This window comes from Capra hircus, chromosome 6, assembly GCF_001704415.2.
Source record: "Capra hircus breed San Clemente chromosome 6, ASM170441v1, whole genome shotgun sequence".
Taxonomy (NCBI): domain Eukaryota; kingdom Metazoa; phylum Chordata; class Mammalia; order Artiodactyla; family Bovidae; genus Capra; species Capra hircus.
This window is the reverse complement of record NC_030813.1, coordinates 85,442,272-85,462,612: the sequence shown is the minus strand read 5'-3', so window position 1 is coordinate 85,462,612 and position 20,341 is coordinate 85,442,272. Positions and strand designations below refer to the sequence as shown.

The window sequence follows — 20,341 nt, the reverse complement described above, 5'->3', positions numbered from 1 at the left end:
TAAGTGATGATCTCTTCTGTACCTAAAATATCTAGAAGAGTTATCAGTAAAAGAAACACTACAGAGATCTTCCTTTTCAAATGATCATAAAAATAAAACCAGAAAAAAATTCCAAAAAATCTAGCTCTAATAGAATATGCAATCACATAATGTCAGGTTTCCAAATATTAGAAATTATTATGGATTTGTGTTTAAGCCTGAGTAAATATTTCCTAACTCAGTGTATTGTGTTTTATCAAGTATTTTTTTTTTTTTTTTCTCACGTCAAAGCATTTGCTTTCGATTTTAATCCATAATACAAAGTACACACTTCAAAGTTCGGCTCAACCTACTATAAACTCATTGGAATTGTTAAGGAGAAATCTTTGAATTGTGAGTTTCATGCATTTGGTTTAAGATTTAATTCAAGCAGGAGTTAAGCATGAAGACTGTGCAAGGCTTCTGCATCCTTTTCGTGCTGCAGCTATGTCTCCTTGACTCTGGGAGGACGGGCAAAGTTCTTGTATGGCCTATGGATTTTAGTCACTGGATTAATTTACAGGTTATTCTAGAAGAGCTTCACCTTCGTGGGCATGAGATAACTCTCCTGGTACCGTCACAAAGTCCTGTGATTGATCGTACGAAGATTCCCTATCATGTGGAGATCCTCCAGGTTTCAGTGACTAAAGAAATTTTCATAGAAGAGCTCAGTACCATGCTCTATGAAGAAATTTTTGAACTGCCAAAACTCTCATGGTGGGAAGTGCAAATAAAACTGGCAAACCTGGACAAAAAATTTTTATTAACAAGCAAAAGAGTGTGTGACAGTGCTATCACAAACAAGGAGTTACTCGGCAGGCTACAGGCAGCCAAGTTTGATGTCTGTATTGCCGACCCTTTAAGTTTTTGTGGGGAACTTGTGTCTGAACTCCTGAATATTCCATTTATATACACTTTTCGGTTTTTCTCTGGGAATGTCATTGAAAGACTGTGTGCTGGGCTTCCTATGCCTCCTTCATATGTTCCTGGTGTCACATCAAGACTGACAGACAAGATGACTTTTATACGGAGGCTGGAGAACTGGTTACTGTATACAGTGAGTGATATAATATATTCATATTATGTATTTCCAGAATGGGATGAATATTACAGCAAGGTTTTAGGTAAGAATAATATGTATATAATAAATATTCTTATATTCTATAAATAATGCAAACATTTATCTGACTATGAAAATTTACAAATGGTATTTTAGGGTGACTACACTGTTTTGAATGTAAAAATTAATAAGACTATTTTTTTGTTTTGTTTTGTGTTATATGATTAAATAATGATAACATTCCATCTTCTAGGGGATCTTCCCAACCCAGAGATCGAACCCAGGTCTCCTGCATTGCAGGCTGATCCTTTACCATTAGAGGCACCAGGGGAACCCTGCCACATATCCAAGAAGGAATATTCTTTATATTTAGGCTTCAGTTTTTGGAGTGTCTGGAAAACCCAAATCAGACAGCATGCTTAATTTCCATAACCTTGGAGTACTCTGTGTTCTGCTTCTCCTCTTTCACAACCTGATTTCTTTCTGATTAACCTGTTCTTCTTAAGGCTTTATATTTGTGTTCTATGAAAGAATAGTTAATTGATGACCAGGTTTGCAATGTGGTGAGCACGAAACTAGAAAATAAATAATGTAGTTTGGTTTCATTTGTTCTTGTCTTCAAAAGTGTGAAAACCAAAGACGATTTTTTATTTTTCCTATAGGACCATGCTTCTAGATTTTTTAACTCATTTCAGTGTTTTGTTCTTCTTCTATTTAAGATTAGAGTTCATTGGAAGTCAACTATTGACTTTTGACCCTGAGCACAAAATTTTTCTCTATTTTCGCAAGCCCATGTCCCCCTTCTAGTTTGCTTTTGAAGAATTTATTTTTCATTATGTTTATGTGATTATGATAAGGAAATTTTGCATAAGAGGTAATTTACCTTTGAGAAAGCAGTACCTTTCATATATTATTTAGTTAGATTTTTTTGAGGTATTATTAACATGCAACACTGTATTAGTTTCAGATAGTGACAAAAAATTAGTCAATAGTCAACCTAGAATAGTATGGAAGATTTCATTTGAGTCAATCTGAGGATTATAACCCTGGAGAAAATCTGTCAAGAAGCTCGGAGGAATGCTCTGCCCATTAGAAGTTAAAGAACTGTCATATAAGTTTTTGAGGGAAGTGGTTATTCTTGAAAGTGTTATATATCAGAACATTATATTGCCAGTTTATGTAGTCCTAAAAAGTGAGTAGTGGGTCAATGTGACCCCTTAAAAGATTAAGGAAAGAATGTTAGCTTATAATGAGTTACCTTGCTGGTGCCAGGAGGAAATTACTTTTTTTGCAGAGTAAACTTTCCTGTGTCTTCCGAGGGGATCTAGTTAATGTATAATGCAGAAGCACATTGCACACTAAAACAGGGAGTGCCGGGTAGTGGCTCAAGTGATAGAGAATTTTTTATGCATAATTTTGCTTGCCAACTTAAAATAATTTTGTTTCAACACAGGTATACAACAAGATGATTAGATATTTGCACCTATTGTGAAATAATCACCAAATAACTGTAGATGATATCCCTCACTACACATAAATACAAATGCTATTTATTTGAAAACTCTTAATTTCTACTTTTGTTATTTTTGAGATTGGACCAAAATACTGCATTTCACACTCCTTTCTTGACTATGAGGGACCCTCCCATTTCTTCTAAGTGATTCTTGCCCATGGTAGTAGATGCAATGGTCATCTGAATTAAATTCACCCATTCCAGTTCATTTTAGTTCACTGATTCCCAAAATGTCTATGTTCACTCTCCTTTTTGATCACTTCCAATTTATGTTGATTTGTGGGCTGAACATTCCCGATTCCTATGCAATATTCTTCTTACAGCATCGGACTTTACTTCCATCATCAGTTACATTTAAACCTGGACATTATTTTTGCTTTCACTCCATCTCTTCATTGTATCTGGAGTTATTTTTCTATTCTTCTCCAGTACCATATTGGGCATCTACCGACCTAGGGAGTTTGTCTTTCAGTGTCATATCTTTTTGCCTTTTCATACTGTTCGTAGGGTTCTCAAGGCAAGAATACTGAAGTGATGTGGCATTGTCTTCTCCAGTGTATCAGGTTTTGCCAGAACTTTCTGCTGTGACCCACTCGTCTTGGGTGGCCCTACAGGGCAGGACTCACAGTTTCTTTGGGTTAGACAAGGCTGTGGCGCATGTGATCAGTTTGGTTAGTTTTCCGTGTTTTTCATTGTGGTTTTCATTCTGTCTGCCCTCTGATGAAAAGGATAAGATTCTGGGGACCAGCCCTGGTGGATCCAGGGTAATTCAAGGCGGAGACAGTGTGGCGAGAAAGATATCTAGATTTAGGGAGCGATAAGGAAATAGTTTGCAGTTAAGAGAATAGAGGAGAGAAAGAGGCTGTATTCTTCGGTTTACGTAGAAAGCCAATAAAGCCTCAGACAAGAGACTTACACCATCTATATAAGGCCACAGGTGCCCGCTTGAATAGAGGAGGGTGCCCCTCCTTGGGTTCCCTCTGGTTTGTGTCTTAGAAGCCCAGGCAAATAAGTAGACACGATAAGCCTCTATGCTCCAGATGGGAATCAGCCAGAAAATAAAGTAAGAAAGAAATGAAGACATGGGGGAAGCCAGATTTTTGAGAAACAGGTTCGTCCTTTATTTTCCAGGAAAGCTTTTATACTTTTTTGTAAATAGAGATCAAGGGATTATACAAAGTCATGCAGGGTCAGCAGCCCTGACCCTTATCGAGACCAGGCTTTCTCTCTGCATACCTAGCTGTATACAGAGGTCTTAGATGATTTACATCATCTTCTGGCCAGGAGGCCTATTAGCATTTTATGGCCCTTTTCTGATAAGGGTCTGTCAACCAGAAAACTTATTTGCCCTAAAAGTGTTGTTTTTACTAAAGTCTGGTGCCACTCTCAGAAATTACTAATTAAGATTACATTCTTACATAGCAAGGACACAACAATTTATAACAAAGAAAGAGGAGTAAAGAAATTTATAACAAAGAGAAAATTCATTAACTCAAAAATCTAGTATTGCTGACATCAAAACTACTATATTCTTTTTCTACATCTGGGTTACATTGATTTTATCCTCCAGGGACCTAAAAGATAAAGGATATGGAGGCCTGGAAGGAGTCATTAACTCAACAATGAAAACCATCCACCAGTAGAATTCTTAGCTCCTTAAAAAGGTCTCTATATCTTTAAGATGCTTTTTCTTTATACTAAAATTTTTATTTTTATTTTTTTCAAATTCCTACATTTTTATTTTTAAATTTTTATTTTTACTTTATTTTGCTTTACAATACTGTATTGGTTTTGCCATACATTGACATGAATCAGCCGCAGGTGTATATGAGTTCCCAATCCTGAACCCCCCTCCCACCTCCCACTCCATATCATCTCTCTGGATCATCCCCATGCACTAGCCCCAAGCATCCTGTATCCTGTATCGAACATAGACTGGTGATTCGTTTCTTACATGATAGTATACATATTTCAATGCCATTCTCCCAAATCATCCCACCCTCTCCTTCTCCCACAGAGTCCAAAAGTCCATTCTTTACATCTGTGTCTCTTTTGCTGTCTCACATACAGGGTTATCATTACCATCTTTCTAAATTCCATATATATGTTTAGTATACTGTATTGGTGTTTTTCTTTCTGGCTTACTTCACTCTGTATAATAGGCTCCAGTTTCATCCACCTCATTAGAACTGATTCAAATGTATTCATTTTAATGGCTGAGTAATACTCCATTGTGTATATGTACCACAGATTTCTTATCCATTCATCTGCTGATGGACATCTAGGTTGTTTCCATGTCCTGGCTATTATAAACAGTGCTGCGATGAACATTGGGGTACACGTATCTCTTTCAATTCTGGTTTCCTCGGTGTGTATGCCCACCAGTGGGATTGCTGGGTCATAAGGCAATTCTATTTACAATTTTTTAAGGAATCTCCACACTGTTCTCCATAGTGGCTGTACTAGTTTACATTTCCACCAACAGCATAAGAGGGTTCCCTTTTCTCCACAGCCTCTCCAGCATTTATTGCTTGTAGACTTTTGGATTGCAGCCATTCTGACTGGCATAAGATGGCACCTCATTGTGGTTTTGATTTGCGTTTCTCTGACAATGAGTGATGTTGAGCATCTTTCCATGTGTTTGTTAGTCATCCGTATGTCTTCTTTGGAGAAATGTCTATTTAGTTCTTTGCTCATTTTTTGATTGGGTCATTTATTTTTCTGAAGTTGAGCTGCATAAGTTGCTTGTATATTTTTGAGATTAGTTGTTTGTCAGTTGTTTCATTTGCTATTATTTTCTCCCATTCAGAAAGCTGTCTTTTCACCTTGCTTATAGTTTCCTTTGTTGTGCAGAAGCTTTTAATTTTAATTAGATCCCATTTATCTATTTTTGCTTTTATTTCCAGTATTCTGGGAGGTGGGTCATAGAGGATCCTGCTGTGATTTATGTCAGAGAGTGTTTTGCCTATGTTCTCCTCTAGGAGTTTTATAGTTTTTGGTCATACATTTAGATCTTTAATCCATTTTGAGTTTATTTTTGTGTATGATGTTAGAAAGTGATCTAGTTTCATTCTTTTACAAGTGGTTGACCAGTTTTCCCAGCACCACTTGTTAAAGAGATTGTCTTTACTCCATTGTATATTCTTGCCTCCTTTGTTGAAGATAAGGTGTCCATAGGTGTGTGGATTTATCTCTGGGCTTTCTATTTTGTTCCATTTGTCTATATTTCTGTCTTTGTGCCAGTACCATACTGTCTTGATGACATCTTTAAGATGTTTTTTTAAGCTTTGTGCCTCTTGCAGTTGGGGGGCTGTAAACAATCACATGCGTAGTTGTAAAAATCCAGGTAAACCTGTCAGGCAAATTAGAGAGCCATCAGAGGGGTTTGAGCTGAGACACTCCTTTTATATGCAGGAGACTATTAACTGGAGCTTTAAGTTAACTTTTTCCAGAGAAAGGTGGTCGGGGATAGCCCCTGTTAATGTCTGACATGTTGGTGAAAGTCATAAATTAATAAGACAGACAGATTCTTGGTTTGGGGTAGATGCTAGAGAAAGCCCAGGGGGGTTTTCTCAAGGCTTGATCTCACCTTTGCCTATCAGGCCTCTTCCTCATGACCTTTGCCATGGGTGGGATTCCCCATGCTGGCTCCCAGCAATAAGAGGCTTATGCAAGTTTCCTGATGGTAGAGCCTGTTGTGGGGGAAGTGGTTCTGTTCTGATTGGCAGGGCCATGCTCAGTGAACCTTTAATCCAATTTTCTGCTGATGGGCAGGGATGGGTTCCTTCCCTGTTGTTTACCTTGAGGCCAAACTTTCAACACATGCCTCTATCAGAGACTCCTGGACACTCAAAGGCAAGTCTGGCTCGGTCTCCCACAGCCTCCAAAGTCAAATTCCCTGCGGGTTATCAGTTACATTGCCAGATTCCCGGAATGGAAAATCTGTCCTAAGAAAATCTGAACTTTTTTAACAGCGTGGGAAAATCTTTAGTATAATTGTTTTGTAGTTTGTTGATCATCTGCTCAGCGGCTTTATGGTGGGGCTAATGGTGACCTCCACCATGAGTCTCAGGCCACATATTGGGTAATCCAGGCCTGCTGCAGTTAGAGTCCCTGTCCCCACAGTAGGCCACTGCTGACCCATGCTTCTGCAGGAGACACTCAAACAATCAAAGGTAGGTCTCTTTCAGTCTCTGTGGGACTTCTGGGTCTTGGTGTGCACAAGTTTGTTTGAGTCCTCCAAGCATCTCTGGTGAGTATGAGGTTTGATTCTAAAAACAATTTTGTCCCTCCTACCATCTTATTGGGGCTTCTCCTTTGCCGTTGGAATTGGGGTTGTTATTTATTTATTTATTTATTTATTTATTGGTGGAATCCAACATTCTGTCCATGGTTGTAAAGCAGCTAGTTGTAACTTTGGAGTTCACACAGGAGAAGATGAGCACATGACCTTTTAGTCTGCCATCTTGTTTGTTGATGTCCTTTTCATCATAAGGGAGTGACAGGCAAAAGCAGGAAGTCAAGAGATAGCTGGAGCAACAGGCAAATTTGCTATGGAGTACAAAATGAAGTGGGGCAAAGGCTAACAGGGTTTTGTCAAGAGAAGGCAATGGTCATAGCAAACACCCTCTTCAACAGCACAAGAGAAGTCTCTAGACATGGACATCACCAGATGGTCAAAACCAAAATCTGATTGATTATATTCCTTAGAGTAGAAGATGGAGAAGAACTATACAGATAGCAAAAACAAGACTGGGAGTTGATTCTGGCTCAGATCATGAACTCCTTATTACTCAATTCAGACTTTAATTGAAGAAAGTAGGGAAAGCCACTGGGCCATTCAGGTATGACCTAAATCAAATCTACTGCGAGTACACAGTAGAAATGACAAATAGATTTAAGGGATGAGATCTAATAGATAGAGTGCCTGAAGAACTAAGGATGGAGGTTCATGACATTGTACAGGAAGCAGTGATGAAGACTATCTCCAGGAAAAAGAAATGCAAAAGGCTAAACATCTGAGGAATCCTCACAATTAGCTGACAAAAGAAGAGAAGCTAAAGGCAAAGGAGAAAAGGAAAGATATATCCATCTGAATGCAGAGTTCCAAAGAATAGCAAAGAGAGATAAGAAAACTTTCCTAAGTGAACAGTGCAAAGAAATAGAGGAAGATAATACAATAGGAAAGATTAAAGATCTCTTCAAGAAAATTAAAGATACCAAGGAAATATTTCATGCAAAGATGGGCACAATAAAGGACAGAAATGGTATGTACCTAACAGAAGCAGAAGATAATAAGAAGAGGTGGCAAGAATACACAGAGGACTGCATGAAAAAGATCCTCATGACCCAGATAACCATGATGGTGTATTAACGCACATAGAGCCAGACATCCTGGAGTCTGAAGTAAGTGGGCCTTAGGAAGCATCACTATGAACAAAGCTAGTGGAGGTGATGGAATTCCAGCTGAACTATTTTAAGTCCTAAAAGATGATGCTGTGAAAGTGCCACACTCAATATGCCAGCAAATTTGGAAAACTCAGCAGTGGCCACAGGACTGGAAAAGGTCAGTTTTCATCCAGTCCCAAAGAAAAGCAATGCCAAAGAATGCTCAGACCTCTGCACAATTGCACTCATCTCACATGCTAGCAAAGTAATGCTGAATATTCTCAAAGCCAGGCTGCAACACTGCGGATGTTCAAGCTGGATTTAGAAAAGGCCAAAGAACCAGAGATCAAATCTCCATCATCTGTTGGATCATAGAAAAATTGAGAGCTCCAGAAAAACATCTAGTACCACCTTATTGAAACATCAAAAACTTTGACTGTGTGGATTACAAAATAATGCAAAAATTCTTCAAGAGATGGGAATACCAGACTACCTTACCTGACTCCTGCAAACCTTATATGGAGTTCAAAAGGAATAGTCAGAACTGGAAATGGAACAACAAACTGGTTCCAAATAGGGAAAGGAGTACATCAAGGCTGTATATCCTCTCCCTGCTTATTTAAATTATATGCAGAGTACATCATGAAAAATGCCAGGATCGATGAAGCACAAGCTGGAATCTAGATTGCCAAGAGAAATACCAAAAACCTCAGATATGCAAATGACACCACCCTTATGGCAGAAAGTCAAGAGGAACAACAGAGACACTTGATGAAGGTGCAAAAGGAGAGTGAAAAATTGGTTTAACACAACATTCAAAAAATGAAGATCATGGCATCTGGCCCATCACTTAACGGAAAAAGATGGGGAAAACAATGGAAACAGTGAGAGACTTTGTTTTCTTGGGCTCCAAAATCACTGCAGATAATGATTGCAGCCATGAAATTAAAAGACCCTTACACTTTGGAAGAAAAGCTATGACAAAACTAGACAGCATATTAAAAAGCAGAGACATTATTTAAGTAACAAATGTCCATATAATCAAAGTTATGGTTTGACCAGTAGTTTTATATTGATGCAACAGTTGGACCATAAAGAAGGCTGATCATAGAAGAATTGATCCTTTTGAACTGCGGTGTTGGAAAAACATCTTAAGGGTCCCTTAGACTGCAAGGAGATCAAACCAGTCAATCCTAAAGGAAATCAATCCTGAGTATTCATTGGAAGGACTGATGCTAAAGCTGAAGCTTCAATATTTTGGCCACCTGATGTGAAGAACCGACTTACTAGAAAAGATCCTGATGCTGGGCAAGATTTAAGGCAGGAGGAAATGGAGATGACAGAGGATCAGCTGTTTGGATGGAACTACCATCTCAGTGAACATGAGTATTTTCAGGCTCCGGGAGATGGTGAAGAATAGGAAAGCCTGGATTGCTGTAGTTGATGGCACCACGAAATGTAGGACATGAATGAATGACTGAACAAGAACAATAACCACACCTACACAGACAAAGAGTTTGCAAATATTTTTTTTTTTCTATTTTCATAGGCTGCCTTCTTGTTTGTTGATCATTTCTCTTACTGTGCAGTGTGCAGCGGCCACTATTTGGAAGTAGTTCACCTAATTCATTTTTTAAATTTTGTTAATTATACTTTCAGTTCAGTTCAGTAGCTTAGTCATGTCTGATTCCTTGAAACCCCATGGATAGCAGCATGACAGGCTTCCCTGTACATCAGCAATTCCCTTAGCCTATTCAAACTCACATCCATAGAGTCAGTGATGCCATCCAACCATCTTATCCTCTGTCATCCACTTCTTCTCCTGCCTTCAGTCTTGCCCAGCATCAGGTTCATTTCCAGTGAGTCAGTTCTTTGCATCAGGTGGCCAACGTATTGGAGCTTCAGCTTCAGCATCACTTCTTCCAATGAATATTCAGGACTGATTTCGTTTAGGAATGACGGGTTTGATCTCCTTGCAATCGAAGGTATGCTCAAGAATTTGTTCCAACAGCACAGTTCAAAATTATCCATTCTTCAATGCTCAGTTTTCTTTACAGTCCAAATCCATTTATACATGACTACTGGAAAAACCATAGCTTTGATTAGATGGCCCATTATCAGAAAAGTAATGTCTCTGGACTTTAACATGCTGTCTAGGTTGTTCATAGCTTTTCTTCCAATGAGCAAGCATCTTTTAACTTCATTTCTGCAATCATTATCTACAGTGATTTAGGTGCCCCCCAAAATAAAGTCTCTCAGTGTTTCCATTGTTTCACCATCAATTTGCCATTAAGTCATGGGACTAGGTGCTATGATCCTCATTTTTTAAATATTGAGTTTTAAGACAACTTTTTCACTCTCCTCATTCACTTTCATCAAGAGGCTCCTTAGTTACTGTTGGTTTTCTGCCAGGATGGTGGTGTCATCTGCATATCTGAAGTTACTGATATATGTCCCTGCCATCTTCATTCCAGCTTGTGCTTCATCTATCCTGGCATTTTTCAAGATGTACTCTGCATATAAGTTAAATAAGCAGGGTGACAGTATACAACTTTGACATACTCTTTTCCCTATTTGGAACAAGTCTGTCATTCCATATCCAGTTCTAATTGTTGCTTCTTGATCTGCACACAGATTTCTCAGGAGGCAAGTATGTTGGTCTGATATTCCCATCTCTTGAAGAATTTTTCCATTATTTTGTAATCCACACAGTCAAGGGCTTTGAGATAGTCAATAAAGCAGAAGTAGATGTAGTAGTAGTAGAAGAGAGTGAAAAAGTTTGTTTAAAACTCAACATTCAGTAAACTAAGATCATGGCATCTAATCCCATCACTTCATGGCAAATAGGAAAACAGTGGAAAAAGTGACAGACTTTGATTTTGGGGGCTTCAAAATCACTGCAGGTGGTGACTACAGCCATGAAATTATAAGAACACTTGCTCCTTGAAAGATAAATTATGACCAACCTAGACAGCTTATTAAAATGCAAAGACATTTCTTTGCCAACAAAGGCCCATCTAGTCAAAACTATGGGTTTTTCAGTAGTAATATATGGATATGAGTGTTGGACTCTAAAAAAATCTGAGCACTGAAGAATGCTTTTGATGCTTTTGAACTGTGGTGTTGGAGAAGACTCTTGAGAGTCCCTTGGACTACATGGAGATCCAACTAGTCCATCTTAAAGGAAATCAGTCTTGAATATTTGTTGGAAGGACTGATGCTCAAGCTGAAACTTCAATACTTTGGTCACATGATGTGAAAAACTGGCTCATTTGAAAAGACCTTGGGCTGGGAAAGACTGAAGGGAGGAGAAGGGGATGACAGAAGATGAGATAGTTGGATGGCATCACCGATTCAATCGACATGAGTTTGAGTATCTCTACGAGTTGGTGATGGACAGGGAAGCCTGGCATGCTGAAGTCCATAGAGTCACAAAGAGTCAGACATGACTGACCGACTGAAGTGAACTGAGCTGGTGCAATAATGTTCTTTACAGCATCAGATTTACTTCAATCACCAGTCACATTTACACCTGGGCATTGTTTTTGCTTTTGGTCCATCACTTCATTCTTTCTTGGGTTATTTCTCCACTCTTCTCCAGTAGCATATTGGGCACCTACCAGACTGAAGTATTCATCTTTCAGTGTCATATCTTTTTGCCTTTTCATATTGCTCATGGCGTTCTCAAGGAAATAATATTTATGTGGTTTGCCATTCTCTTCTTCAGTGGACTACATTTTGTCAGAACTTTCCATCATGACCGCTCCGTCTGTGCAGCCCTAAATGTCATGGCTCACAGTTTCATTGAGTTAGACGAGGCTGTGGTCCATGTCACTTTTATTTGTTTTGTATGATTGTGGTTTTCATTCTGCCTGCCCTTTGATGAATAAGGATAAGAGGCTTATGAAGCTTCCTGATGGGAGAGTCTTGGATTACCATGATATTGAATGGTTTCCCTTGGAAACAAACAGAGATCATTCTGTCATTTTTGAGACTGCATTAATCTCAAACTGATGGTTGGATGGCATCATCGACTCAGTGGACATGGGTCTGGGTGGACTCTGTGAGTTGGTGATGGACAGCGAGGCCTGGTGTGCTGTGGTTCATGGGGTCGCAAAGAATCAGGAATGACTGAGCGAGTGAACTGAACTGAAATGATGGGAGAGCCCAATTGTGGGGGAAATTGGGTCTTGTTCTAATGCGCGGGGCCATACTCAGTCAAACTTTAATCCAATTTTATCCTGATGGGTGGGGCTGTGTTCAATTTAGTTCAGTTCAGTCTCTCAGTCGTGTCTGACTCTGCGATCCCATGAATCACAGCACGCCAGGCCTCCCTGTCCATCACCAACTCCTGTGGTTCACTCAGACTCACATCCATCGAGTCTGTGATGCCATCCAGCCATCTCATCCTGGGTCGTCCCCTTCTCCTCCTGTCCCCGATCCGTCCCAGCATCAGAGTCTTTTCCAATGAGTCAACTCTTCACATGAGATGACCAAAGTACTGGAGTTTCAGCTTTAGCATCATTCCTTCCAAAGAAATCCCAGGGCTGATCTCCTTCAGAATGGACTGGTTGGATATCCTTGCAGTCCAAGGGACTCTCAAGAGTCTTCTCCAACACCACAGTTCAAAAGCATCAATTCTTCGTGCTCAGCTTTCTTCACAGTCCAACTCTCACATCCATACATGACCACAGGAAAAACCATAGCCTTGACTAGACGGACCTTTGTTGGCAAAGTAATGTCTTTGCTTTTGAATATGTTATCGAGGTTGGTCATAACTTTTCTTCCAAGGAGTAAGCGTCTTTTAATTTCATGGCTGCAGTCACCATCTACAGTGATTTTGGAGCCCCAAAATATAAAGCCTGAAACTGTTTCCACTGTGTCTCCATCTATTTCCCATGAAGTGATGGGACCAGATGCCATGATCTTCGTTTTCTGGATGTTGAGCTTTAAGCCATCTTTTTCACTCTCCTCTTTCACTTTTCATCAAGAGGCTTTTCAGCTCCTCTTCACTTTCTGCCATAAATATGGTGTCATCTGCACATCTGAGGTTATTGATATTTCTCCCGGCAATCTTGATTCCAGCTTGTGCTTCTTCCAGCCCAGCGTTTCTCATGATGTACTCTGCATAGAAGTTAAATAAGCAAGGGTTACAATATGCAGCCTTGACATGCTTCTTTTCCTATTTGGAACCAGTCTGTTGTTCCATGTCCAGTTCTAACTGTTGCTTCCTGACCTGCATACAGATTTCTCAAGAGGCAGGTCAGGTGGTCTAGTATTCCCATCTCTTAAAGAATTTTCCACAGTTTATTGTGATCCACACAGTCAAAGGCTTTGGCATAGTCAATAAACCAGAAATAGATGCTTTTCTGGAACTCTCTTGCTTTTTCCATGATCCAGCGGATGTTGGCAATTTGGTCTCTCGTTATTTCTAAAATCAGCTTGAACATTTGGAATTTCACGGTTCATGTATTGCTGAAGCCTGGCTTGGAGAATTTTGAACATTACTTTATTAGTGTGTGAGATGAGTGCAATTGTGCAGTAGGTTGAGCATTCTTTGGCATTGCCTTTCTTTGTGATTGGAATGAAAACTGACTTTTCCAGTCCTGTGGCCACTGCTGAATTTTCCAAATTTGCTGGCATATTCAGTGCAGCCCTTTCACAGCATCATCTTTCATTTGAAATAGCTCAACTGGAATTCCATCACCTCCACTAGCTTTCTTCATAGTGATGCTTTCTAAGGCCCACTTGACTTCGCATTCCAGATTATCTGGCTTTAGCTTAGTGATCACACAATCATGATTATCTGGGTTGTGAAGATCTTTTTTGTATACTTCTTCTGTATATTCTTGCCTCCTCTTCTTAATATTTTCTTCTTCTATTAGGTTCATACCATTTTTTGGTCTATATTGAGCCCATCTTTACAGTAAATGTTCCCTTAGTATCTCTAATTTTCTTGAAAAGATCTCTAGTCTTTCTCATTATTTTGTTTTTCTCTATTTCTTTCCACGGATCCCCAAGGAAGGCTTTCCTATCTCTATTTGCTATTCTTTGGAACTCTGCATTCAGATGGATATATCTTTCTTTTTCTCTCTCTCTCTCTCTTTTTTTTTTTTTTTTTGCTTCTCTTCTTTTCACAGCTATTTTTAAGGCCTCCTCAGACTACTATTTTGCTTTTTGCATTTCTTTTCTTGGTGATGGTCTTGATCCTTGTCTCCTGTACAATGTCAGGAACCTCTAAGCATAGTTCATCAGGCACTCTGTCTATCAGATTTAATCCCTTGAACCTATTTCTCACTTCCAGTGTATAGTAAGGGATTTGATTTAGGTCATACCTGAATGATCTAGTGGCTTTCCCTACTTTCTTCAATTTATCTGAATTTGGCCATAAGGAGTTCATGATCTTAGTCACAGTCAGCTTCCAGTCTTGTTTTTGCTGACTTGTATAGAGCTTCTCCATCTTTCACTGCAGAGTATAATAAATCTGATTTTGGTTTTGACCATCTGGTGTTATGCATGTGTAGAGTCTTTCCTTGTGTTGTTGGAAGAGGGTGTTTTCTATGAACAGTGCATTCTCTTGGCAGAACTCTATTAGTCTTTGCCCTGCTTAAATCTGTACTCCAATGCCAAACTTGCCTGTTACTCCAGGTATATCTTGACCTCCTGCTTTTGCATTCCAGTCCCCTATAATGAAAGGAACATCTTTTTTGGGTGTTAGTTCTTGAAGGTCTTGTAGGTCATCATAGAACCATTCAAATTCATCTTCCTCAGCATTGTCAGTCAGTCAGTTCAGTCACTCAGTTGTATCAGACTCTTTGCCACCCCATGGCCTACAGCATGCCAGGTCTCCCTGTCCATCACCAACTCCCGGAGTTCATTCAAACTCATGTCCATTGAGTTGGCGATGCCATCCAACCATCTTATCCTCTGTCATCCCCTTCTCATCTCACTTGTAATCTTTCCTAGCATCAGGGTCTTTTCAAATGAGTCAGCACTTCACATCAGGTGCCAAAATCTTTAACATTACTGGTCGTCAAACCCATGCCTCCACTGGAGACTCCTCAACATTCATAAGCAAGTCTGACTCAGTCTCTTGTGGGGACACTACTCATTTCTCCCGGTTGCTGGTGTTGCAAGATTGTTTTTTGTGCTCTCCAAGTGTCTGTTTCTCCAATCCTGTGGAAGAACATTATAGAAAGTTCTATAATGATGTCCCACTAACCTCCAAAGTTATATTCCCTGGGGGTTCTCATCTGCTCACCAGCTCTATGGTGGGGCTAATGGTGACCTCCTCCAAGAGGGCTTATGCCACATGGTGCATGACACAGGTCTGCTGCAGTCATAGCCCCTGTCACTGCAGCAGGCCACTGCTGACCTATAACTCAGTCAAGGGCAGGAGACAATCAAGGGCAGTTCTGGCTCAGTTTCATTGGGACCTCTGGGTCTTGGTGTGCACAAGATTTTGTTTGAGCTCTCCAAGCATTTCTGGTGAGTATGGCATTTGATTCTAACTGCAACTTCCCCCCTTCTACTGTCTTGTTGGGGCTTCTCTTTTGCCCTTGGGCCTGGGGTATCTTCTTTTCGGGGGGAATCCAACCTTCTCCTGTCAATGGTTGTTTAGCAGCTAGTTGCAATTTTAGAGTTCACACAGGAGAAGATGAGTGCACATCCTTCTACTTCACTATCTTAATATCAAGATACAGTCCTGGAATTCTCCAGGACAGAATATTGGAGTGGGTAGCCTTTCCCTTCTCCAGAGGATCTTCCTAACCCAGGGATCAAACCCAGGTCTCCCACATTATAAGCAGATTCTTTACCAGCTGAGCCACCAGGGAAGCCCACTTATATTTTAGGTATCATATCAAAATTCACTGATACTATGAATGTCAAGAATTATTTCCCTTTGTTTTCTTTGAGTAATTTTATGGTTTTAAGTCATATTTAATAAATACTTGGTAAACAGAAGAAACACATTTCTTCTTATTCTCATCAGTGTTAAAATGCTATAAGTTATGGATATAATTTGGCTATTCAGACTTTAAAATTTTCATTATATTATATATTCAGTTCAGTTCAGTTCAGTTCAGTTCAGTTCAGTTACTCAGTCGTGTCCGACTCTTTGCAACCCTATGAATTGCAGCATGCCAGGCCTCCCTGTCCATCACCATCTGCCAGAGTTCACTCAGACTCATGTCCATCGAGTCCGTGATGCCATCCAGCCATCTCATCCTCTGTCATCCCCTTCTCCTCCTGCCCCCAATCCCTCCCAGCATCAGAGTCTTTTCCAACGAGTCAACTCTTCGCATGAGGTGGCCAAAGTACTGGAGTTTCAGCTTTAGCATCATTCCTTCCAAAGAAATCCCAGGGCTGATCTCCTTCAGAATGGACTGATTGGATCTCCTTGCAGTCCAAGGGACTCTCAAGAGTCTTCTCCAACATCACAGTTCAAAAGCATCAATTCTTTGGCGCTCAGCCTTCTCCACAGTCCAACTCTCACATCCATACATGACCACAGGAAACACCATAGCCTTGACTAGACAGACCTTAGTCGGCAAAGTAATGTCTCTGCTTTTGAATATACTGTCTAGGTTGGTCATAACTTTTCTTCCAAGGAGTAAGCGTCTTTTAATTTCATGGCTGCAGTCACCATCTGCAGTTGTTTTGGAGCCCAAAAAGATAAAGTCTGACACTGTTTCCACTGTTTCCCCATCTATTTCCCATGAAGTGATGGGGCCAGATGCCATGATCTTCGTTTTCTGGATGTTGAGCTTTAAGCCAACTTTTTCGCTGTTCTCTTTTACTTTCATCAAGAGGCTATTTAGTTCCTCTTCACTTTCTGCCATAAGGGTGGTGTCATCTGCATATATGAGGTTTTTGCTATTTCTCCTGGCAATCTTGATTCCAGCTTGTGCTTATTCCAGCCCAGCGTTTCTCATGATGTACTCTGCATAGAAGTTAAATAAGCAGGGTGACAATATACAGCCTTGACGTACTTCTTTTCCTATTTGGAACCAGTCTGTTGTTCCATGTGCAGTTCTAACTGTTGCTTCCTGACCTGCATACAGATTTCTCAAGAGGCAGGTTAGGTGGTCTGGTATTACCATCACTTTCACACTTTTCCACAGTTTATTGTGATCCACACAGTCAAAGGCTTTGGCATAGTCAATAAAGCAGAAATAGATGTTTTTCTGGAACTCTCTTGCTTTTTCCATGATCCAGCTGATATTGGCAATTTGATCTCTTGTTCCTCTGCCTTTTTTAAAACCAGCTTGAACATCAGGGAGTTCACAGTTCACATTGCTGAAGCCTGGCTTGGTTGTAATGCATAATTAGGAAATTTTATCTATAAAATTATAAATATATTAATTAATATACATTTATACATATAAGATATATCAACATATAATAAATATATGCATGAATATAACTTTCTGTGTAAAATATGAATTAATAAATAATTTATGGAATTATTCATTAAAGGGTGGCATAGTTAAGTTCAAAAAATTTATGAGAAAATAACTAAGAACGACAGCATTCATTTAAAAAACTTGATAAACTCTCTATAAAACTTTCAGGAGATAAAAGAATTTTAGGATAAGAATAGTAGGTTAGAGAAAACAATGGTCGAAAAATACCATACAGAGCAATAGAATCATGATTTGGGAGATGGTATTTTCTACCAGACAGACATATAACAATTAACAATTAACTTCAAAGTATATTATCTCAAAAGTTCAGAGTAAATTAAAAAATAAATGACAAAGTAAAACCTATGTACATTTTCCTAAAGATGTGTAGGAGTATGAAAGTGGATATTGCAATTACCAGAATAAAACCGCTCCTTTACTGAGATTTGCCTGGATCTGTTATGCAGATACATCTTCCTAGGAGTTCAAAATCCCTTATATTCTCTAATCAAAACTTTAGCACACTTAGAACATCACAGAAAATATTCAAAAAGCCATGTAGTGAGAAACTACATGGCTATGGTTTCCTCCTATTAGTGACAGGAAGCACATATTTCTAAAGGACACCAAAACTCTGGGTAAGATACACTATAAAAGAGAAATTATTTCACCACTAGATTATTATACAGTGCAATATTTTCACCAAAAAGGACAGAATCTTGTAAAATAGGAAATTTCGTTTACTATAGCAAAGGAGACAATCATTTTAAAAATTGTATTAAAAGTACTCAGAATGTAATTAGTTGTGACAACACACTTGAAAATAATAGAAAAAAAGATGGATAAAACGCAAATTGTTTTTCAACATAATCAGAGACTTTTGGAGCAATGAGGATGAGATAAATTGGAATTCCAGAAAAAAAAGGTGTGACTCTACCACAGAAGGCTGAGAATCACTACCTAAGTTTCTTGTACTTATAGGAGCACCTGAGTCGGCTCAGGCTTAGATCAAGATGAAAGACTCCATTGACAGAGAGAAAGCAATAGGCTTTTGGCTTGCTGCATACTTAAATCAGTGTTTGAAAGTGAAAGGTCCTGTTGGATTCTTTGTGATCCCTTGGGCTATACAAGTCCATGGAATTCTCCAGGCCAGAATACTGGAGTGGGTAGCTTTTTCCTTCTCAAGGAATGTTCCCAACCCAGGGATCGAACCCAGGTCTCTGGCATTTCAGGCGGATTCTTTACTAGCTGAATCACAAGGGAAGCCCAAATCTGTGCTTATTTATTCATAATCTGACTATGTGTACTCTTCAGGGTAAAAGGCCAATTGATTTACGTTGGGTTGCATAGGTTCAGTATTGGTCTTTAAGAATTTACTTAGAAAATTAGGTGAAGGTATATCTCTCATTTAACATATCAGATTCCTTTCCCTCTATTATCCTTCATTTTTACTCAGGAAAACCCACCACACTATGTGAGACTATGGGGAAAGCTGACATGTGGTTGTTTCGAAGTTACTGGGATTTTGAATTTCCTCAACCTTACTTGCCTAATACTGAATTTGTCGGAGGACTGCACTGCAAGCCTGCAAAGCCCCTACCTAAGGTAATTAAATGTGCTTATTATTGTCTTACATGAATGAAGTGTGAAGTGTTAGTTACTCAGTCATACCCAACTCTTTGCGACCCCATGGACTGTAACCCAACAGGCTCTTCTGTCCATGGAATTTTCCAGGTAAGAATACTGGAGTGGAATTGCCATTCCCTTCTCCATGGGATCTTCCCAACCCAACTATGAGTATTTATCTCTTAAAATGATTTCTGGTTTATTGTTAACAATATTTGATCCCCAAACAGAGAAAACAGACATAGAATTTAATGGTCATTATCTTCTTAGACTATACACTACAGTAAGAAGATGAGTAGCCTTTATTTTGGATTATGTATTATTATCTAAGGAAGTAGTCCTCACAATTTTCTTTTCTTGTTCAAAGTCCATTAACTATCCATGAAAATGTGTTTTATATAAATTTTAAAATATTTCCTAGTATCTTACAAATACTACGCTATAATTGAACATAAAGATATCGTTATATCTCAAGTCAAATCATCTCCCAACATAGTGTAATGGTTAACTTTAAGTGTCAACTTACCTGGCCAGGAAACCAGGTGTTTAGACAAACATTTTTCTAGAACTTACTGAGAGGCAATTTTTAGATGAAATCAACTTTTATAGATGCGGACCTTGATTAAACAAATTACTCTCCATTATGTGGGTAAACCTCATTCAATTAGTTGAAGATGTGACTAGAACAAAAGACTGAATTATGCCAGTAGTCAACCTTCAGACTTGAACTACAGCAGTGGCTCTTTGAGTCTCCAGCCCAATGTACTGTTCTGCAGATTAAACTTGACATCCTCCATAACCATGTGTGTGAGCTAAGTCGCTTCAGTGTTGTCTGACAGTTTGCGACCTCATATACTCCAATCTGCCAGACTTCTCTGTTCATGGGATATTCCAGGCAAGATTATTGGAATTGGTTGCCATTTCCTTCTCCAATAACCATGTGAGAAGTCCCTTAATATAAATATCTTCCCTGTCTTTCCATTTCATGCCTCACACACTTTTTTTTTTTTGTCATACTTAATTGGCTTAGTTTTGCTAGTATTTAAAAAGAAGATGAAAAGATTTATTTCAGTCTGATTATATATGTTGTTTTTATTTTCAATTCAAAGCTATATATTTCTACTACTATATTCCTATCATCCTCAGAGTATGCTTTATAGGTATTTCTGCATTACTCGTCTGGTCAGGAGTTACATGGCTACCTCATTCCTAATTGTATATGTGGAAGCTTACATTAAAAAACAAATATAATCAAAGTAAAAGCAAATAGAAATTTAGAAAACAGAGAAAAGTAAATATACCAACATTGTGTCATGTACTGACCATGAT

General features: G+C 39.0%; 1 protein-coding gene across 1 annotated transcript in view; it reads left to right on the top strand.

Annotated features, from left to right (window-relative positions):
- Positions 283-20,341, top strand: part of LOC102175670 (UDP-glucuronosyltransferase 2C1) — a 43,633-nt gene continuing 23,574 nt past the window's right edge. Inside the window, exons 1-2 of the mRNA XM_018049526.1 lie at positions 283-1,142; positions 18,843-18,991. Of these exons, the coding sequence (XP_017905015.1) occupies positions 422-1,142; positions 18,843-18,991 (870 nt within the window). The 5' untranslated portion in view covers positions 283-421. The remainder of the gene's footprint in view (positions 1,143-18,842; positions 18,992-20,341) is intronic.